At 37.3% G+C, this 15,870-nt stretch overlaps 1 protein-coding gene across 8 annotated transcripts in view; it reads left to right on the forward strand.

The window, feature by feature from the left end:
- The window catches only part of pard3ab (par-3 family cell polarity regulator alpha, b), a 151,361-nt gene that overhangs the window by 62,309 nt on the left and 73,182 nt on the right, over positions 1 to 15,870 (forward strand). For all 8 annotated transcript variants that reach the window (XM_015051500.1, XM_015051495.1, XM_015051494.1 and 5 more), the window contains 3 exons: positions 250 to 480; positions 2,036 to 2,285; positions 8,786 to 8,914. In XM_015051500.1, coding sequence (XP_014906986.1) covers positions 250 to 480; positions 2,036 to 2,285; positions 8,786 to 8,914 — 610 coding nt within the window. The remainder of the gene's footprint in view (positions 1 to 249; positions 481 to 2,035; positions 2,286 to 8,785; positions 8,915 to 15,870) is intronic.

A 15,870-nucleotide genomic window follows, 5' to 3' on the forward strand; every position in this document is an offset into this window, starting at 1 on the left:
GTCGCATTCAGTCAAAAAATCTGGGTCACATTTGCTGTGAACTTTGCCTTTCTGATTTGACAATAATTTATTACCTCAGTTATGTCTGCATCACTCTTTAATAAAATGACACATTTTTAAAGCAAATAGAAGTTTTATATCTAATTCAGACATGAAACGAGCCTCACCTTCATTTTAGATGGTGTTAGATCTTAAAGTTACTTATCACCGGTCCATTTAGAGAATCTTCCCGTCTATCATCTCCGTCAGGTTCTTCCACTAAGGACGTTGGACCTTCACTGGGACTCAAGAAGTCCAGCTCTCTAGAGAGCCTCCAGACGGCGGTAGCAGAGGTCACCCTCAACGGTGACCTCCCGTTCCACCGGCCACGCCCTCGCATCATCAGGGGGCGGGGCTGCAACGAGAGCTTCCGGGCCGCCATCGACAAATCTTATGACCGGCCAGCCGCCTTGGAGGACGACGACGAGGGCATGGAGACTTGTAAGATGTCAAATAATCCATTTAATATTCGAACTCTTGTTGCAGGTATGATCCACCAAAGCAGAAGTCTGAGTTTCCCCGGACGTTTCCTGACTTATGAAATGGTTTAACTCTCAATCAGTTGTTTTTTGCTGTGTGGAGCCACGTAACACTAATTAATTAATGCGTCAACCACTAATATCTGTTTACTGCATGGGGGTGGTGCCATTTTGACTAATGGCTAATATCTGGAAGTGTTGATGCTTTCGGCTGTGGCTTTTTAATCAATCAGGTTTGTAACCTTTATGAAAATGAAAGACATTTCTCTGTTAGCTGGGACAGGTTTTTATTTAACAGGTTTATTTTAAAGGAAAAATGCAGCAGATTTAGCTCCAGAGGAGGATTTTTACCTGTAGGTTGATGTATGAAGATTTATTTCTGTTTGACACTCTTGCATCCAGACACATCACAAACATATATGGAACTCAGTGAAAAGTATTTGCTCATTACACATTTATTTACTTCACCAAACTGTTGATCAGACAAAATTTTTAGATTTTTTCAATTCTTCATGAAGTGGACAATGCATATTAATCAACATGAATCCATCACGTAAATATGCCAGATTTAGTCCTCCAGCAGGTTCATGGAAATAATTTAAAAAGTATGATAAACGTACATAAAAACAAACATGGCCTATGATTTATGACAGATTTCCAAATATATCATAAAGTAGTGTAATTTACAGTAAACATTCATAATAGCGAAAAATTGACGAAATCTGTAAGAAGTTAAACAGAAATTACTATTTTTTTACCAACAGAAGGTAATTTATTGCTTCTCCTTATTTTCCCAGCGTGTAATTCACTGGTGGAAAGTAACTGAAGGCAACAAAAGACTGACATTTTTAAATCTTGTAATTAAATATATAAAAAAACACACCTAAATATTTCACACATTTTTTAATAAAATAAAGAAGTGCGATTTCCATAGAAAAGGGAACTGTAAGTTACTAAATATATGTAACATCAAATCCAGTTATTTGAATCTAGTTTAAAAAAACAACAACTATATCTTAAATGTCAATGGTTTATCTATTTGGATTTGTTTGTGTTTATTCTCAGCACCATGATATGGGTCGCTCATTTGTCACAAACATTTGCTTTATTTAGACAGTTTGTGATTCTGTTTGCTACAAAATTTATTTAACAAGTAATTTTACATTTAGGGGACTTTATTTGGCAATGGCAGCAAAAATTTCACTAAAAGGTGTTTTTTAAGTGCTTCAACCTTGAATTTTGAGGTGAAAAAACACATTTTTATCATTTTTGTATTTTGGTCAAGGGCCAGATAAAAATCACTTCGAGTGCCACAAATGGCTCACGGACCACAGTTTGGACACCCCTAGTCTATTGGCCTCCATTTAAATGTAAATAAGAACTCTTCCATCATGGACATGTATTTTGGTTTAATCAGAAACCTAACGACACATCTACAGAACCTACAAATTAAGGTTAAAATAAGGTTTTCTGCTTTTTTTTGTTTCCAAATCGTCTCCATGTTTGTTTCTCTGCAGTGGAGGAAGACACGGAGGAGAGTTCCCGATCTGGGAGAGACTCCGTCTCCACCATGGCGGACCAGACGCCGCTGTCCGCCGGCCCCGAAAAGCCCCTGGTCAACGGCACCAACCGCACCAAGGAGGAGAAGAAGAAGGACAAAGACAAACCTGGGAAGGAGAAGAAGAAACAAGATGGAGGGAAGGAAAAGGACAAAGACAAGGGAAAACCAAAGAAAGGAATGTTGAAGGGACTTGGAGACATGTTCAGGTAAAAACAGGATTCAGATCATTGTAAAGCTGAGAGCCACATTATGCATCAATACAATATTGATCAATATCTTCATGAAGGCATTATCGATCGAGAGCTTAGACGTTCAGGTGCATCTCCAAAAATTAGAGTATCACCAAAAAACCTCTATTTTAGATTAATTTCTTCAGACATTAATTTTTTTATTTATTCAGTGCCATACTAAGTAGACAATGTTTTAAACTTTTAATTTAAAGCTTAAAAATAATACTCAGAATAATAACTATAAATTCATATCAGAATTGTAAAGGTATATTACACATAATTTAACATTCGCCAAGTCCTTAATTTTATTTTACAATAAATCAAGTCTTGAAAAAAAATTTTAATTAATGGGAACAAATTCTGTATTTTGACAGAAAAATTTAGTTGAAGATCTGATTAGAAGTTTTTGGAGGTTGTCTGTTATTGGACGACATTAGACCAGGTTTTTTCCTGAGTAAATGATTTGTGGGTCAAAGTTAAACACTTAAAAATCCTCTGATCAGGATCAGAAAATGGACTGAAGGTGGCTGAAAATGCGGCCAACGTTGAATTGAAAAGTCTGAAATGTTTAGCAAGACGACTTCATCACCTATTTGGAAACATAAGAGTTTTTTTTTTTTACAGAATATTCTCCACAAGAACAAATAAATTAGTTTTCACCTGGAACTGCAGGAACAAGACGACTTCATTTTCTTCTTGCGCCTGTATTTTGGGAGTTCTTGCAGAACTACTACCTCTGTGGCGTCTTACAGAAAATGAATTAGGCTTATTGTAACAGAACTGGAAGTTAATATCTTTCCTTTCAGACTGAAGTCTTCCTGCACCACAGGAGTGATGTGCATTGTTAAAACATGGTCTCATTTCTGGCCCCATTAAGAGTCAATTAGTGCGTCTGTTTGATCCTTATCCAGGTTTACTGGCAGCGCCGGCTGATGTGAGATATGTTTAATCCATCTGTGGAGAGTCTGGATTCAATTAAATTATCATTATGCAGCACAGAGTTGTGCAGCAGAATTACAGATGTAATAACAACACAACTAACCAAGTTATTGGCATCCAGCTGTTCTGTTTCACCTATAGGATGGTTCATAATATTTATTCAGTTTCTCTTCATGGTCTGTCAGAATGAGTTCCACCATCCAGCAACTTTAGGATGCATCAAACCTGAAACAAAAGGCTGATTTATCTCTTTGAAACGTCTCAAAGTATTTTTCTATAACTTTGTTGTTAATCATTCTATGGAGCTAAATTGGGGCCATAAAGTTTAACAACTGAAACTGAAAAAAAAAATAGAAATTTTAAACTGGAAAATCGTTTTGAAAGTAAAGAAAATGTTTGAAACTGAAAAAAAAAATTAAACTGAAAAATATTCAAAACAACTTTCCAAATTCAATGTTTTTATGGCACAATCAAGTAACTTCTATAAAAAGGCTAAATATATCAAATTTGATGCCTTAAAATTGGGCCTCTGTCTCTTTAAAAACTCCTGCTCTTTCTGAATCTCCACCTTCAGGAAGTCACAATATGGCTCCTCTTTTAACCCTTTAGCAGCATTTTTACCAGTGTTGCACTGAGAAATGGCTCCCATAACGAGTTCAGCAGCTCCACCAGGTGTTTGCTAATCGCTTCTGGCTAGTCTGAAGGAGCTTCATTGTTGAAGGCAAGGCTTGGTCCACCCACATGTTTTGTACAACTTAATGGTTGCCATGGAGATTGAAGGATTTCTCAAACATTCATGAAATAATCAAATCAACACTCCAGGTTTGTTTTTGATGAGGGGATAACTAAAAAAGTCGATTTAAAATATTACTGCCACTTTAAGACAAATACTTGGTGTGTTTCAAAGAGAAATTAACAAACGAGCATCATGGATGATGTGTAGTTTAGCAGAAAAAGGGGGGGAAAGTAGACGTCAGATTCTGTGGCGGCTTGTCGCGGTGAAACGTGTGTTGATGTGAGCGCCATCCCAAACTACAGAGGTTTGGACGTGAAGGCAACAAAGTCCGTGTGTTTTTCAGAAAGTGTCGCTCTGCAGAGCGGGGCGATCCCAGGAGAGCTTTCGGTTTCGGTGCAGGAGCCGGGTGGGCGCAGGGTGGGGAAGCGGCCTTTGATGTGAGGCGGTGGCGTGTTTGAGGACACGTCAGGCGCTGCGTGATCAGCCTGACCCTCTCATGTCTCTGAGGCCTCGCTCTCAGTCCCAATCAAAGCATCATTACCATCAACGCCTGCCAGCAGCGCCGCCTGCCAACTTTCTCTCTGATCGTCTCTTGGACTCAGAAGCTGCACCCGGTCTGTCGGCTTGGCATCTGCTGGGACGCTTGTTGCCCAGAAATCCGAGGGCTGCACTAATTTAACGGCGTACTCTGTGTTTGTGTGCATCTTAAACAAGCGAACAAGCCTGAAACTGCACAGTTACAATCTTCGTGCGCGCGCAGCTTGTTTGTGTTGCCGTTTGCTGTCAGCTGACGGGTTTTCCGCTCAGATTTGTTCTGGGTGAAGGGACTCTGATGCATCATGCTCTGATCTTCACAGTCTTAGCTGCAGTTGATGTTGTGTTCATTGTAATCTGTTGCATGTTGCACCAGCTGTGTCTACAAAATAAGACGTGGCGTGCAGCCAAAGGAGAAGATGCCACACGAGGAACGCGTTTAAAGAGCAGCAGGTTCTGACTGGGAGGGGATTTAGCTTCTGAAGCTACAGAATCTAAACAAATTAACTATTAAAGATTGTCAAAATTTTTATCTATAAACTGTTTGTTTTGTTTAGCTGCACATTGAGTTGCTGGAATATTTATTTTAGACCCAACATGCAGAAAATTGGGAATATAAATTTAGCAAATTTCTTTTTATTTCTTTAGCTAATGCTTTGTAACTTTTAGGAAGAATATATTTTTTATTCATTTGTTAAAACTGCCATTATGCTATTATTTGGCAGACTAATTTGAAAATTTACTGTTTTATTGCTATATACTGTCTGCTCCATGCTGGGCAAATACACGTCACATTTCCAGCTTTTTCTACCAACAACACAAAAGTTTAAGCCAAACTTATTGTCCCATTTGTTGTTTTGCTACTTTGAGCAAAACTTCATCAAAGTGTTTTGTTTTTCCTTTTTTTCTTACTAATTATTGCTTTTCTCAGGAAAACTTTATTTTTTTTGCAGCTCTGTAATGCCACAAGTCCTTTCCCACTGCAGATTTCTTTTAGCTTTTTCTCCTAATGAAGGGATTATTAGAGACACTCAGGCGTTCGGCTGAATTAAATCAGAACCCCTGACATTTTAAAGTGATCGTTTAAAACCGCAGAACCACCGTCAAAGACTCCGTATCGATCACGTCGGGCTCAGCGCCGCCGCCGGCCTCACCGTGCTTTGAATACAAGATCGTTAAATTCCCTCGTGTCGTGGTTGATATTCTTTCTCCTCTGCAAAGTTTTCCACTGCTGTCATAAATCTTAGTCTGCATGCCATTGCGAGTGCGTGCGTGTGTGTGTGTGTTTGTGTATGACGAGGCTGTTTTTAATGGGCTGTTAATGAAAGTTAGTGGTGTGGGGAGAGAACGTGTCAGCCATGTGGAGCTGTGATAGATCACTCCTGCTCTTAGCATTAACTTCAGGCTGTCAGTCTGAGCGTTTCAGGCGGCTGCGGTCACATTAATCAGGCGCTGGAACATCACTCCATCAGTTTTCCTCACACCTCCTATCTCCCTGCTTTGCTTAGTTTCTCCCTCTGGTTCCTGCCTGTTTGGGTTTCCACCTGTCGCAGAGAAATTTCACCTCATTTTCTCCTTTGATCGGTCAGGTCTGATGGATTTGAACCTCCAGAGCCACAAAAAGATGGTTACAAAGTCAGCCTTCTACCACCTGAAGAACATTTCATACATGTTTATCTTTAGTTGCATTGATTTCTGCAGCAGCGTTTTCACAGTTTTCATTTGAAATCAGACAAAACTATCAAGTAACACTTCAGCAAGATATAGGTGCTTGTTTTAAGGGGTTAGGGGTTAATTGATATTGATAAAAAGTACCAGTTCCACTGACGGATTATTCCACTTGTAACTTGGGGAAAAAAGTTCTAGTTCTGACTTTTTAACTTTTGACCATTTTTTCCATCTGGAACCATTAGTTTCTTTTTTGTTTTTATACGACTTGACGATTATTTGGTTGTTCCACATTTAAAACGTACAGAAAAAAAAACTTTTTCTTTCTGCTACGCAAACAAACAACCTGAAAAGGAACATCATAAATTTCACAAAAATATGATTTAGTTCTGATCAGTTAGGAAGTTTCTATCCACCAACTTCTTGTGTTTTATAGCAGCTCAGAAATCTTATCCCAGATGTTCTTTGAGACATTTTTGGTTTTGCTCATGGATGGAAAAATGTTAGAATAAATGAACTGATCCAGTGAAAATCAGATCAGCAGTTTGTGAACCAGTTGGTGGATCTGTTTGGGAACCAAAAGTCTCTGCTGATTTTAAATGGATTCAGCTTCTTTACTGTCACTTTGTGACACTCAAATCGGTATTCAGCTTTTGTTTTTATTTTTATTTTTTAGATTTTTGGTTTGTATTTTATTTTTTGCAGTAAGAAAAAAACATCATATTAAAACGTGTTGATTTTTGTTTTTAAGTGGAAAAACCTGTAAAGAACTGGTTTTATTTTTCAGGTTTTGTGTTCTTCAGCAGTAAAATGATGCTTGTTAACCATCCCGGCTTCATTATAAACAAAGCTTTCCAGTTCCAGTATATAAAGATCAAAACCCCTGAGGGGCATTGATTAGTTTGTAAAAATAAAGATGAATAATACAGACATTTTCTTCACTTTTTTTTCTTTATTAAAAATGATTTTCTTCTGTAATTATATGTTTCTTTGTGTTTTGTATGTCTTCTTTCATCAGCTTTGGTACTTTTAACACGGCGTCTCTTTCTGCAGATTTGTTTGCTTGTTTTGTTGGTTTTTCACATATTTTGTCATTGATTTGTTTTGCTTTCGTTTTTCTTTCTTGTCCATTGATTTTCTCACAGACGGGACTTCGACTTTCTCAACATTTCTCCCTATTTTCCTCTTGTCTTTATAACTAATTCAGGTCGTCTGTGTTCTCTCTCTTTAATCCTCAGACGCTCTTATGGTTGGGGGACTAACATCGCATGCTTTTCTTTTGATCCTGAGACTTTGGGCTCCGTCTTTACACACAGGAGCCTCACTTAAGGGCGCCCCTGTTCTCCTTAGTTTGGCTTTATTCTTATTTTTGATTCAGGGAAGAAAAAATATCTTCTTTCTCTGCCTCTGCCTTCTCTCATTAATTCACATGCAGCCGTTTGGTTTCTATCTCCGTTGTTACTTTGGAAGTCGTAGATATTCTCAGCGGACCAGTTTCCCTGTGAATAATCACGCAGGTTCATTGTGGAAGCGAGTTCAGTGCCAAAGTCATTTCTTCAACAGGCTGCAGCTTTATACCGGGTCAATCAAGCTGAAATATCTCTGCAAAGGCTCCTATTTCATTAGGCATCGCTCCCTCCCCATGAATATAATTACTGCGTCCGCTCCGCAACTTTAAACGAGCTGAATTGGGTCTGAACTCATGAGAAGAACTTTTTAAATGCTTCATTTTGAGAGACTGATTCGGTGAAAAGTCGCCGCTCTGCAGAGATTCAGTCACATTTTCAGTCAGATTGCTGCAATTTGGCTCAAGGGGATTTAATGTTTCCATCTCTGTGGGTCAGAGTTGGGTAGTAACTAGTTACATTTACTCTTTTACTTGAGCAACTCTTTTGAAAAATAAATACTTTTAGGAGTATTTTTACTGTACTTTGAGTAATTTTATTATGAAGTATTTTTACTCTGACTTGAGTAAAACTTCTGGATTTTCTTCCCTCTGAATGAAAAACAAAGATGTTTAAACCAAACCAGACTCAGACACAAACCTGCAGTTTCTATTAGTTTCATCAGTTTTTTATTGAAAGAAACTGATTTGGGGGGAAAAAAATATTTTGCTGTTTTTTACTTGTATTAATTATTGTCATTTTGGTCTGATGTGATTTTTAAATGACTGATAATTGATCAGTTATTCAGTACTCGAGTAGAGTTTTTACCAAATACTTTTTTACTCGAGTAATTTCTTGGACGACCATTTTTTACCTTTACTTGAATAAAAATGTGTTGAAGTAGTGATACTCTTACTTGAGTATAATTTTTTGGTACTTTGCCCATCTCTCAATATTCAGTCTGGAAAGTCAGGGAATTTGATCAGAGCATTTTCCAGGTTTGGATAAGTACAGAAAGAGCGACTAAGATGGAAATGCATTGAATTTTAGAGTTAAAATAAAACATTTCTGTCTATTTTTTCCTTATTAAATTCTTCAAAATGCCTCCATAACTTCTTGCATCCATTTTCATGTAGTTCCACCTTCGATTAAATCTACTGAGCCAGTAAATTACCCACTTTAATTAAATTAAACACTCACGTTTGGTGCTCCAGGTTTGGGAAATACCGAAAAGATGAGCGGCCAGCGGAGAAGATGGACCGGAAAGGATCAAGCAAGTGGAGGTCCGAGGAGACCCAGGTTTCTGATGAGGAAACGATGAAGATGAGGATGGAGCAAGAGAGGTGAAGAAAACGTTTATTATTCCTGTTAAATACCTGAAAATCCCTTGAACCTGCTTATATGATTGGAGTTTTAAGTGTACCTGAACTAAATTGTATGTAAACGGACTTTTCCCCAGTTTTCATATGAAAGCATATGTATGGATTTTTATGACTGACAGGAAAAATCCATCCAGTTTCATTCAAAGTGACATAAAAGGATCAAACTGGGATTGAGTTGAATTTCTGCTCCAGTTGAAGTAAAAATCTGTTTTTGACGAATGAGAAATATTTCCTCTTTCTGAAGTTAAACCAAACTTCTCTTGTTTTATCGAAATTGTTTGTAAATGCTGAATACCTTAGCAGGAACAATTTTTATTGATCATTTTTCATGCATTTGGTCAACAGGAAGGATAATCATCAAACCTATTGGGCTCAAACTTCCACGTCTGTTCAAACTTTTAATAAGATGTAAATACTAATAAGTCTCACTATTCAGATCCAGGATGGTAAATCTGAAATGCCAGCCGGGCGCCGTGCCAGTTTGTTTTGTTTTCGGGGGGGGGAGGGCAGCAGTTTATAAATGCCAAGACCATTACGGCTCTGTCAGCTAATTAATTCCCATGCACTGCTTGAAGGGCAGGAGCCCATGTTTATACAACATCTCATGTTGTAAAAAGTCTGGTTTGTATTCTGTCTTTATGCCTGCAGTGCTGACAGTCACATAATACAACAATGCAGTCTTTAGTTTTAATTCAACACAAATGCCACAGCTGATGTTTTGGGTTGTTTAAAGTTCACAGCAGGTCTTTCATGTGATAATCCGCCATTACGGTTTTGGTTTTATACTCTGAATTAAGAGTTAGATGATGGACCTGGTGCCGTTTTATCTCATGGTAGCTGCAGCTGATCAGGTTTTATTTAAAAATAAATCTTGTCACATACTTGAACTGGTTTAATCCTTGACCTTTGAACCAAATAGCTGCTTTTTAAAGCCAAACATCCAACATTAAACGGTGATATTAGGGGTAAATGGCTGCTGTAAAGTGGCTCTATCTGGTGGATTGTTCTGAATCAGAGCAAAAACACCAAATATTACCAAGTAGTTTCTAGTCCTAACATATTGAAATAAGACACAACTAAATTGCAAATAACTTTTCAGCAAGAAAACGCTTATTTTTAGTCAATAAACTTAATATTTGCAAACTCAGCAAAAATGCAAACTCAACACGTTTTTTTTTCACTGCAAAAACACAAAATCGTTTTTAGTGCCAATATCTTAGTCAAGTTGAAATGAGTCAAAACCAACTTACAAGGAGTTTGTTTTGAGTTAATACTTTATTATTGTTGATTTAAAAAAAGTACTAATTCCACAGGTAAATTATTTTATAAAACATTTTTTCCTTTGTTATAAGTGAAATAATCTGCATCTTTTCCAACAATATTAAGGAATTATTAACTTAAATTATTAAGCTCTTACATCTTGCTGAAAAGTTGCTTGTAATTTAGTTTCGTCTTGTTTCAAAACTACAAAGATCGTTTCTTTAGATAAATCCTAAAAATTTGCATAAGAAAATTTTCTCCTTGCTTTTATTTTGAAGGCGTTCATTTTCTAAAAATACGTTACAATACAAAAATGATAAAAGCTACAAAGGATCACTAATTATACTGGTTTCCTAAAATTGTACAGAACTGTGGAAAAAGTATTTTTAGACACTGACCTGAATCTAAGCATTTAAAAAGTATATCTACATTTCTGAAGGAGAAATGCTTTCCAAATCAACCTGAGTATAAAAATCTGTGATTTATTTCACTTATTAAATAATTAACCACTTTCTTTTAAAACTTGGTTTAAATTCATGAAGCGTTTGGAGGCTGTGTTACTTCCTGATGGCATAAAAATGCTTAAAGATCTGAAAAATCACCTCATGCCCCAACCAAAAGAAATCCAGAAACGGCCAACATCAACATTCCTGTTGGCCGCCGCCGTTAGCTTATTAGCCACCTGTGGATTAAAATAAGCTGATACTCCACATGGTTGTTGCAGGACCCCAGCCTGTGTGCAGGGGGTGACAGTTTGTCCAACATGAAGTCATTTTCTTGCTGAACTTCCTCTGACCTCCACAGCTGCTCAGATTTCCATGTGTTTCAGTTGCGAAATGTTTAAAAATCTCCTTGCAGATGCTGTGTGAGGTACTGGCTCTTTAAAGCTGATTTTTAACCAACTCTTTAACAAAACAAACCCAAGCGTGCGTTATCAGTACAGGAGAAGCTTCAGCGGCCATCTTATCCCTCCAGACCTTTTCCTTTCTTTCACTTCCTGCCTTTCACTCCGGTCTGACACTTTTGTCAGTGTTGCGGCTAAAAGGCCCATTTTGTAGCTCTGTGAATACAATGGGACATAATGGGCCATTGTTCTGTCCTGATGTGGCAGAAAGGTCACTCATCAAATACATTTCTTCAGCCATAATGTCCCATCCTGTCATTTTTACCCTCTTTCATTCACCGTCTCTTGCCTCTCTTGTAGCCCTGCCACCAACTCTTATTTTATTGTTTTATTGTTATTTGTGCTTCAAATCGTCTCTCACCGAGTTTGGCTTTTAAAAATGAAATGTTAGAAGCTCGGGTTTCCTTCCTGTCTCACCGCTTAATGGTATTTGTGAATTTTTTTTTAACTACTGCCGTAAAGGCTTTCAGGATCGACAAGCGGGTAAAGATTTGGGTCTCCACACTTTAAAAAAGTTAACGGTTTTGTTTCATTTGCAGTATTGCAGGAGGGAACAAATGAGCAGAAGACGAAACGATAGAGATTATCATAGTTGAAAGTAGGTGGGCAGATGTCAGCCTGAGACTTTTGAAGTGTAACCAAACCCCAAATCAACTTGTTTTTTTTTTTTCCTTTATATTTGTGTGAAAATTTTGACATTTTTCAATGTAAATTTTAGTTCTGCAGTATTTAGCCAGAAACTGTTGCTTCAAGCCGATCTTAGGTTTTCCAATTACAGATTCTGCCTGACGTTTAACCCTGAACTATGGAGGTCAGGGCGTAAAACTCTTCCTGTGAATAACAAGGTTCTAGTGACTGGAGAGCAAGTACATGTAGGACCAAACATGTAGGCTAATTAGCCTACATGCAGCTAAAAGCTACATTAGCCAGGCTAATTTTGCTAATCGGCAGTAAGTATTACAGTAAATATCACTGATATTTATCTCAAAAAGTACATTTGAGTAATAATTGTAATGTACGTATTTTGTTTATAAGTTGGATTGGAACGAGGCGAAAGGTCGGTCTAGGCTTGTGGCTTGTTGTTGCCATAGCAACTCCATAGCAACCGCTGTCCTGTCGGTTACAAAGTTCCTTTGTGTTCCACATATTTTGGTTTGCAGAAACAAATAGTCTGATCAATTTTAGACTTTCTTCGTGGAGGGAAAATACATATTTTTGGATTTTATTAGCTTTTCCTGATCTAAGCTGAGCTGGACTGAGTTATGAAAAGAGGCTTTTCTTCACTCCGGTCGCTTGACGAGAAGCCGATCGTGTCGTGTAGAAAGCCCGGCTCCGGTGAGAGTCCCGTCTCTGGCCTTGTCTTGTCTGGCCTTGTGTATACAACCAGTATCTGCTCGGAGTGCTGCCGCTGCCCTGAAGGGAAACGCGGCTCTCCCTTTGGGTTTACACACAGATCCCTCTGGGCTGTCGGGTAATCGCTGACTCGACGCACAGCAAGAACAAATCTGACATGCCGTTCCAGAACATCCCCTGGGGGTTCAGGAACATTTCAGCTTAAAAGCATATTCCCATGGTCTGCCTTTGTTTCTATGCAAGTTTGAAAATTGTTCATATAAATTTGATCAGTTCTGCAGCATTTTGCTGAAAATTTTAGGTTTTCCTGCTATAGGATTCATCAGATTTTTTTTATGTTAAAAAAATTTCTTGTAAAGTTATTGATTTTGTTTCTGTTTGTGAAATCTCTTCGAAGCCATTGTTTTTCTCCATTGCATCCATGCAGCGAAAAGATCTGCCTTGCAACTAAAAATACATTTTAAACTGAATTCACTGCCTTTAGATTTAAACTGATTCCTTTACCAACAAAGCTTCTTTAAACTCTGACTGTTATTAATATTTTTATTTTAGGTGTTGAGATGCAGTTAGTCAGCGTGGGTCGCAGCGCTGCTCAACCCCTATTGCACTCAGCCCAGGCTCAGACCTAGAAAACATTTCTGCAGCTCACCCTGGGAAACTTTCCACCTGTCTCTTCCGGTTTTCTTTGGAGCAATCCGGTTTTAAGCCAGTATCCATTATTATTTCCAAGCGCAGTCTTTTGGTAGGCTAACTTTACCTGTCGTACTTTGTGCTCGTTTCACGGCATGCAGTATCTGGCATGTAAACACGGACCACAGTTTGGGAAACGCTGCTCTAGGGTGTTCGGGAACGGCCCTAAATGTCGGCTTATAATTATTTTCCTACATTTTAAAGGTCTCATTTCTTCTGTGAGTTGTTTCTGGGTTTCCCAAGCGGGCGATGTCCCGTTCTGTTTCCCAGCGCCGTTAGAAAGCGACATATAAAGAAAGCAGAGCAGTTTGATAATTGCTAGCTGTAAAGCTCTGATAGTTGTCAAGGCTCTAATTGCAGGTCTCTGCGATCGTTAGTCCCCCTCTGCCACTAAAAACTGGTGCAAGTTATTCACAAGCTTGACGTCTGGAGTAGAAATGCTGATTTATTTATTTATTTTAGCGAGACACAAAGATGTCAGAGGTGTTTGTGTTGTTCGGTGCATCGGCCGCCTGGACTGTTGGTTATTCACAGGGGGCAGACTAAACACTCCACGCCTTCTCTCTGCTTTAATGGAAACTGAAACAGAAAAGCAGAATTAGCCATCAGGTGATGCAGCGTCTTAATGTGAGACTGAGGCTCCACCTTGTATCAGCCGCATCAAATGAGGTTTTCATTCAGCAGTTTCAGATGTAAAGCAGGAAATGTTTAAATGTTTCATCGTTGTTTTCTTAATGTTTTGTTTTTTCTCATAAGTTTTTATTTTAAACCTTTGCCAAGACTTTGACCTTGAATAATATCGATTTGAAGTTTAGAAACGTTTAATAAAAACAAAGTGTTTTTGAAAGAACTGTGGTAAAATATGCTGTTCAGGTTATTTTCTAATCATCCTTAAGCTTTTTTCCTTTGTGTTTGTTGGCGACTTTTTCATCTCTATTTGCATTTTAATACTTTTTAAAAGTTTAATCTTCTTGGCTTATTGTTTTTTTTATTATGATTATTTTTCTTCCTCTTCTGCGTTTTCATTTTAATCTTGGCTGAGACTTTTGACTTTGAATTATATTAAAGTTTAAAAACCTTTGATAGATACAAACTTCGTCAAAGACAATATTTTTATAATTTTTTAACAGCTGTGTTATATCTTGTAAGAATTATGGTTAAATAATGTTATTTACATTAATTCTTAATCCTTCCTAAGTCTTTTGGTTGATGTTTTGTCTGTAACTATTTGCATTTTAATGCTTTTTCATTTCAAGCTTTATGGTTCATTTAATTATATGTTTTATTTCATTCACTTAATAAATATGAATAAATCATGTAGCAACTAAGAAATCATGAATGAAAAGGAGCAGAAAGAAGTTTAAATATCTACTCCCTATTCATGTAAAATAAAATTATTCAACTCAAAGATTATTAGAAATATTTCAAATACACACAAAGAAATCAGATTATTTATTTTCAAAAAGAAAGAGACTTAGAGTTAAACTGTTTTTATTCTGCAATATGCCTTTATAATTTAATGTTTTTTTTATTTTCCATAAAACCTCCTTTGCCTGTAATATTTGTTGATTTTGAACCAGAATCCGTGTCTGCAGAGTAAAACCTGCCTGCAGGTTGGAGACGATCCTTGCTGCTAGCTAGCGTAGCAGCAGACAGCTCTCTGGATTCTTCATCCTGTCTCAGGAAGTCGTTCCACAGAAACTGCGGCCAGAACCTGAGCCGAATGTCACAACTTCCCGTTTCTTTCCCGTTATTTCTGTGGTAGCATCAGTTGGCTTCCAACTCCCAGCACACAGGGAGTAACTAGGCTGTTTCTGGCAGTAGGAAAGGAGTCACTTCGTCTAAAAATAAATGCCTGCACTGCTGGTGAGGTGGCAGTGTGGATATTATCTCATGTATTGTGTTGGTTTCATTAACTCAGTTTAATCAAAGAAGACAACCTCTGCACTCGGTTCATATAGTCGCATTTAATATTAAAATGAATGTTGGGATTTCATCTTTAGTGTGTTTCTAATTAAACCTTTGTTAGCCTTTCCTTGATTTTTATATGATAACCCAATGTATTTTTGATTTATTGCTCAGATATGAAAACATTTTTCTCAGCTAAAAGGACAAAACATGACAAAAATCTGGCAACATTTTAGGAATTCAAGAATGTCATCAACATAAATCTATAAAAAGTGAACATACAAAATAAAAAATAAAAAAACAAATATATACACTAATTTTAAGTAAAATTGTTGTAGGGCCTTCAGTTTGTGATTTATGAATAGCAATAATAAAGAAAAAAATAACTGCAGTTATTTTTTTAAATAATTCAGTCAGAAATTCCTTTAACTTGTTTTAGATTTTAAAAGAAGTCAGTTTATATCTTTAGATATTTAAAGAACTTTTTATGCATTTTTCAGGATTGATGAGTGAAATAAAACCAATTCCAGTTATATGACGAACAGAAAGATGAACAGAAAGTTATTTCTTAGCTCCATGGTTAATTTTGCTTAATTGAAAGTGAAATGAGCCACCGTCATTTAAACATGTAAAAAATCTTAAATATTATGACCATTTAGAAACAATCCGCTTGGAAACTTTAAACATGCAAGCAGCAGTAGTCAGCAATGGTGGGGTCACTTCTGCTAACCCGCCAGCACCAGAGCTAATTTTTAGCTTAGCATTTAGCTAACTTTGAACATATTTAGCACACATAGCTTCT

Source organism: Poecilia latipinna, unplaced genomic scaffold, assembly GCF_001443285.1.
Source record: "Poecilia latipinna isolate Pla-1442-1.1 unplaced genomic scaffold, P_latipinna-1.0 Scaffold1048, whole genome shotgun sequence".
NCBI lineage: Eukaryota > Metazoa > Chordata > Actinopteri > Cyprinodontiformes > Poeciliidae > Poecilia > Poecilia latipinna.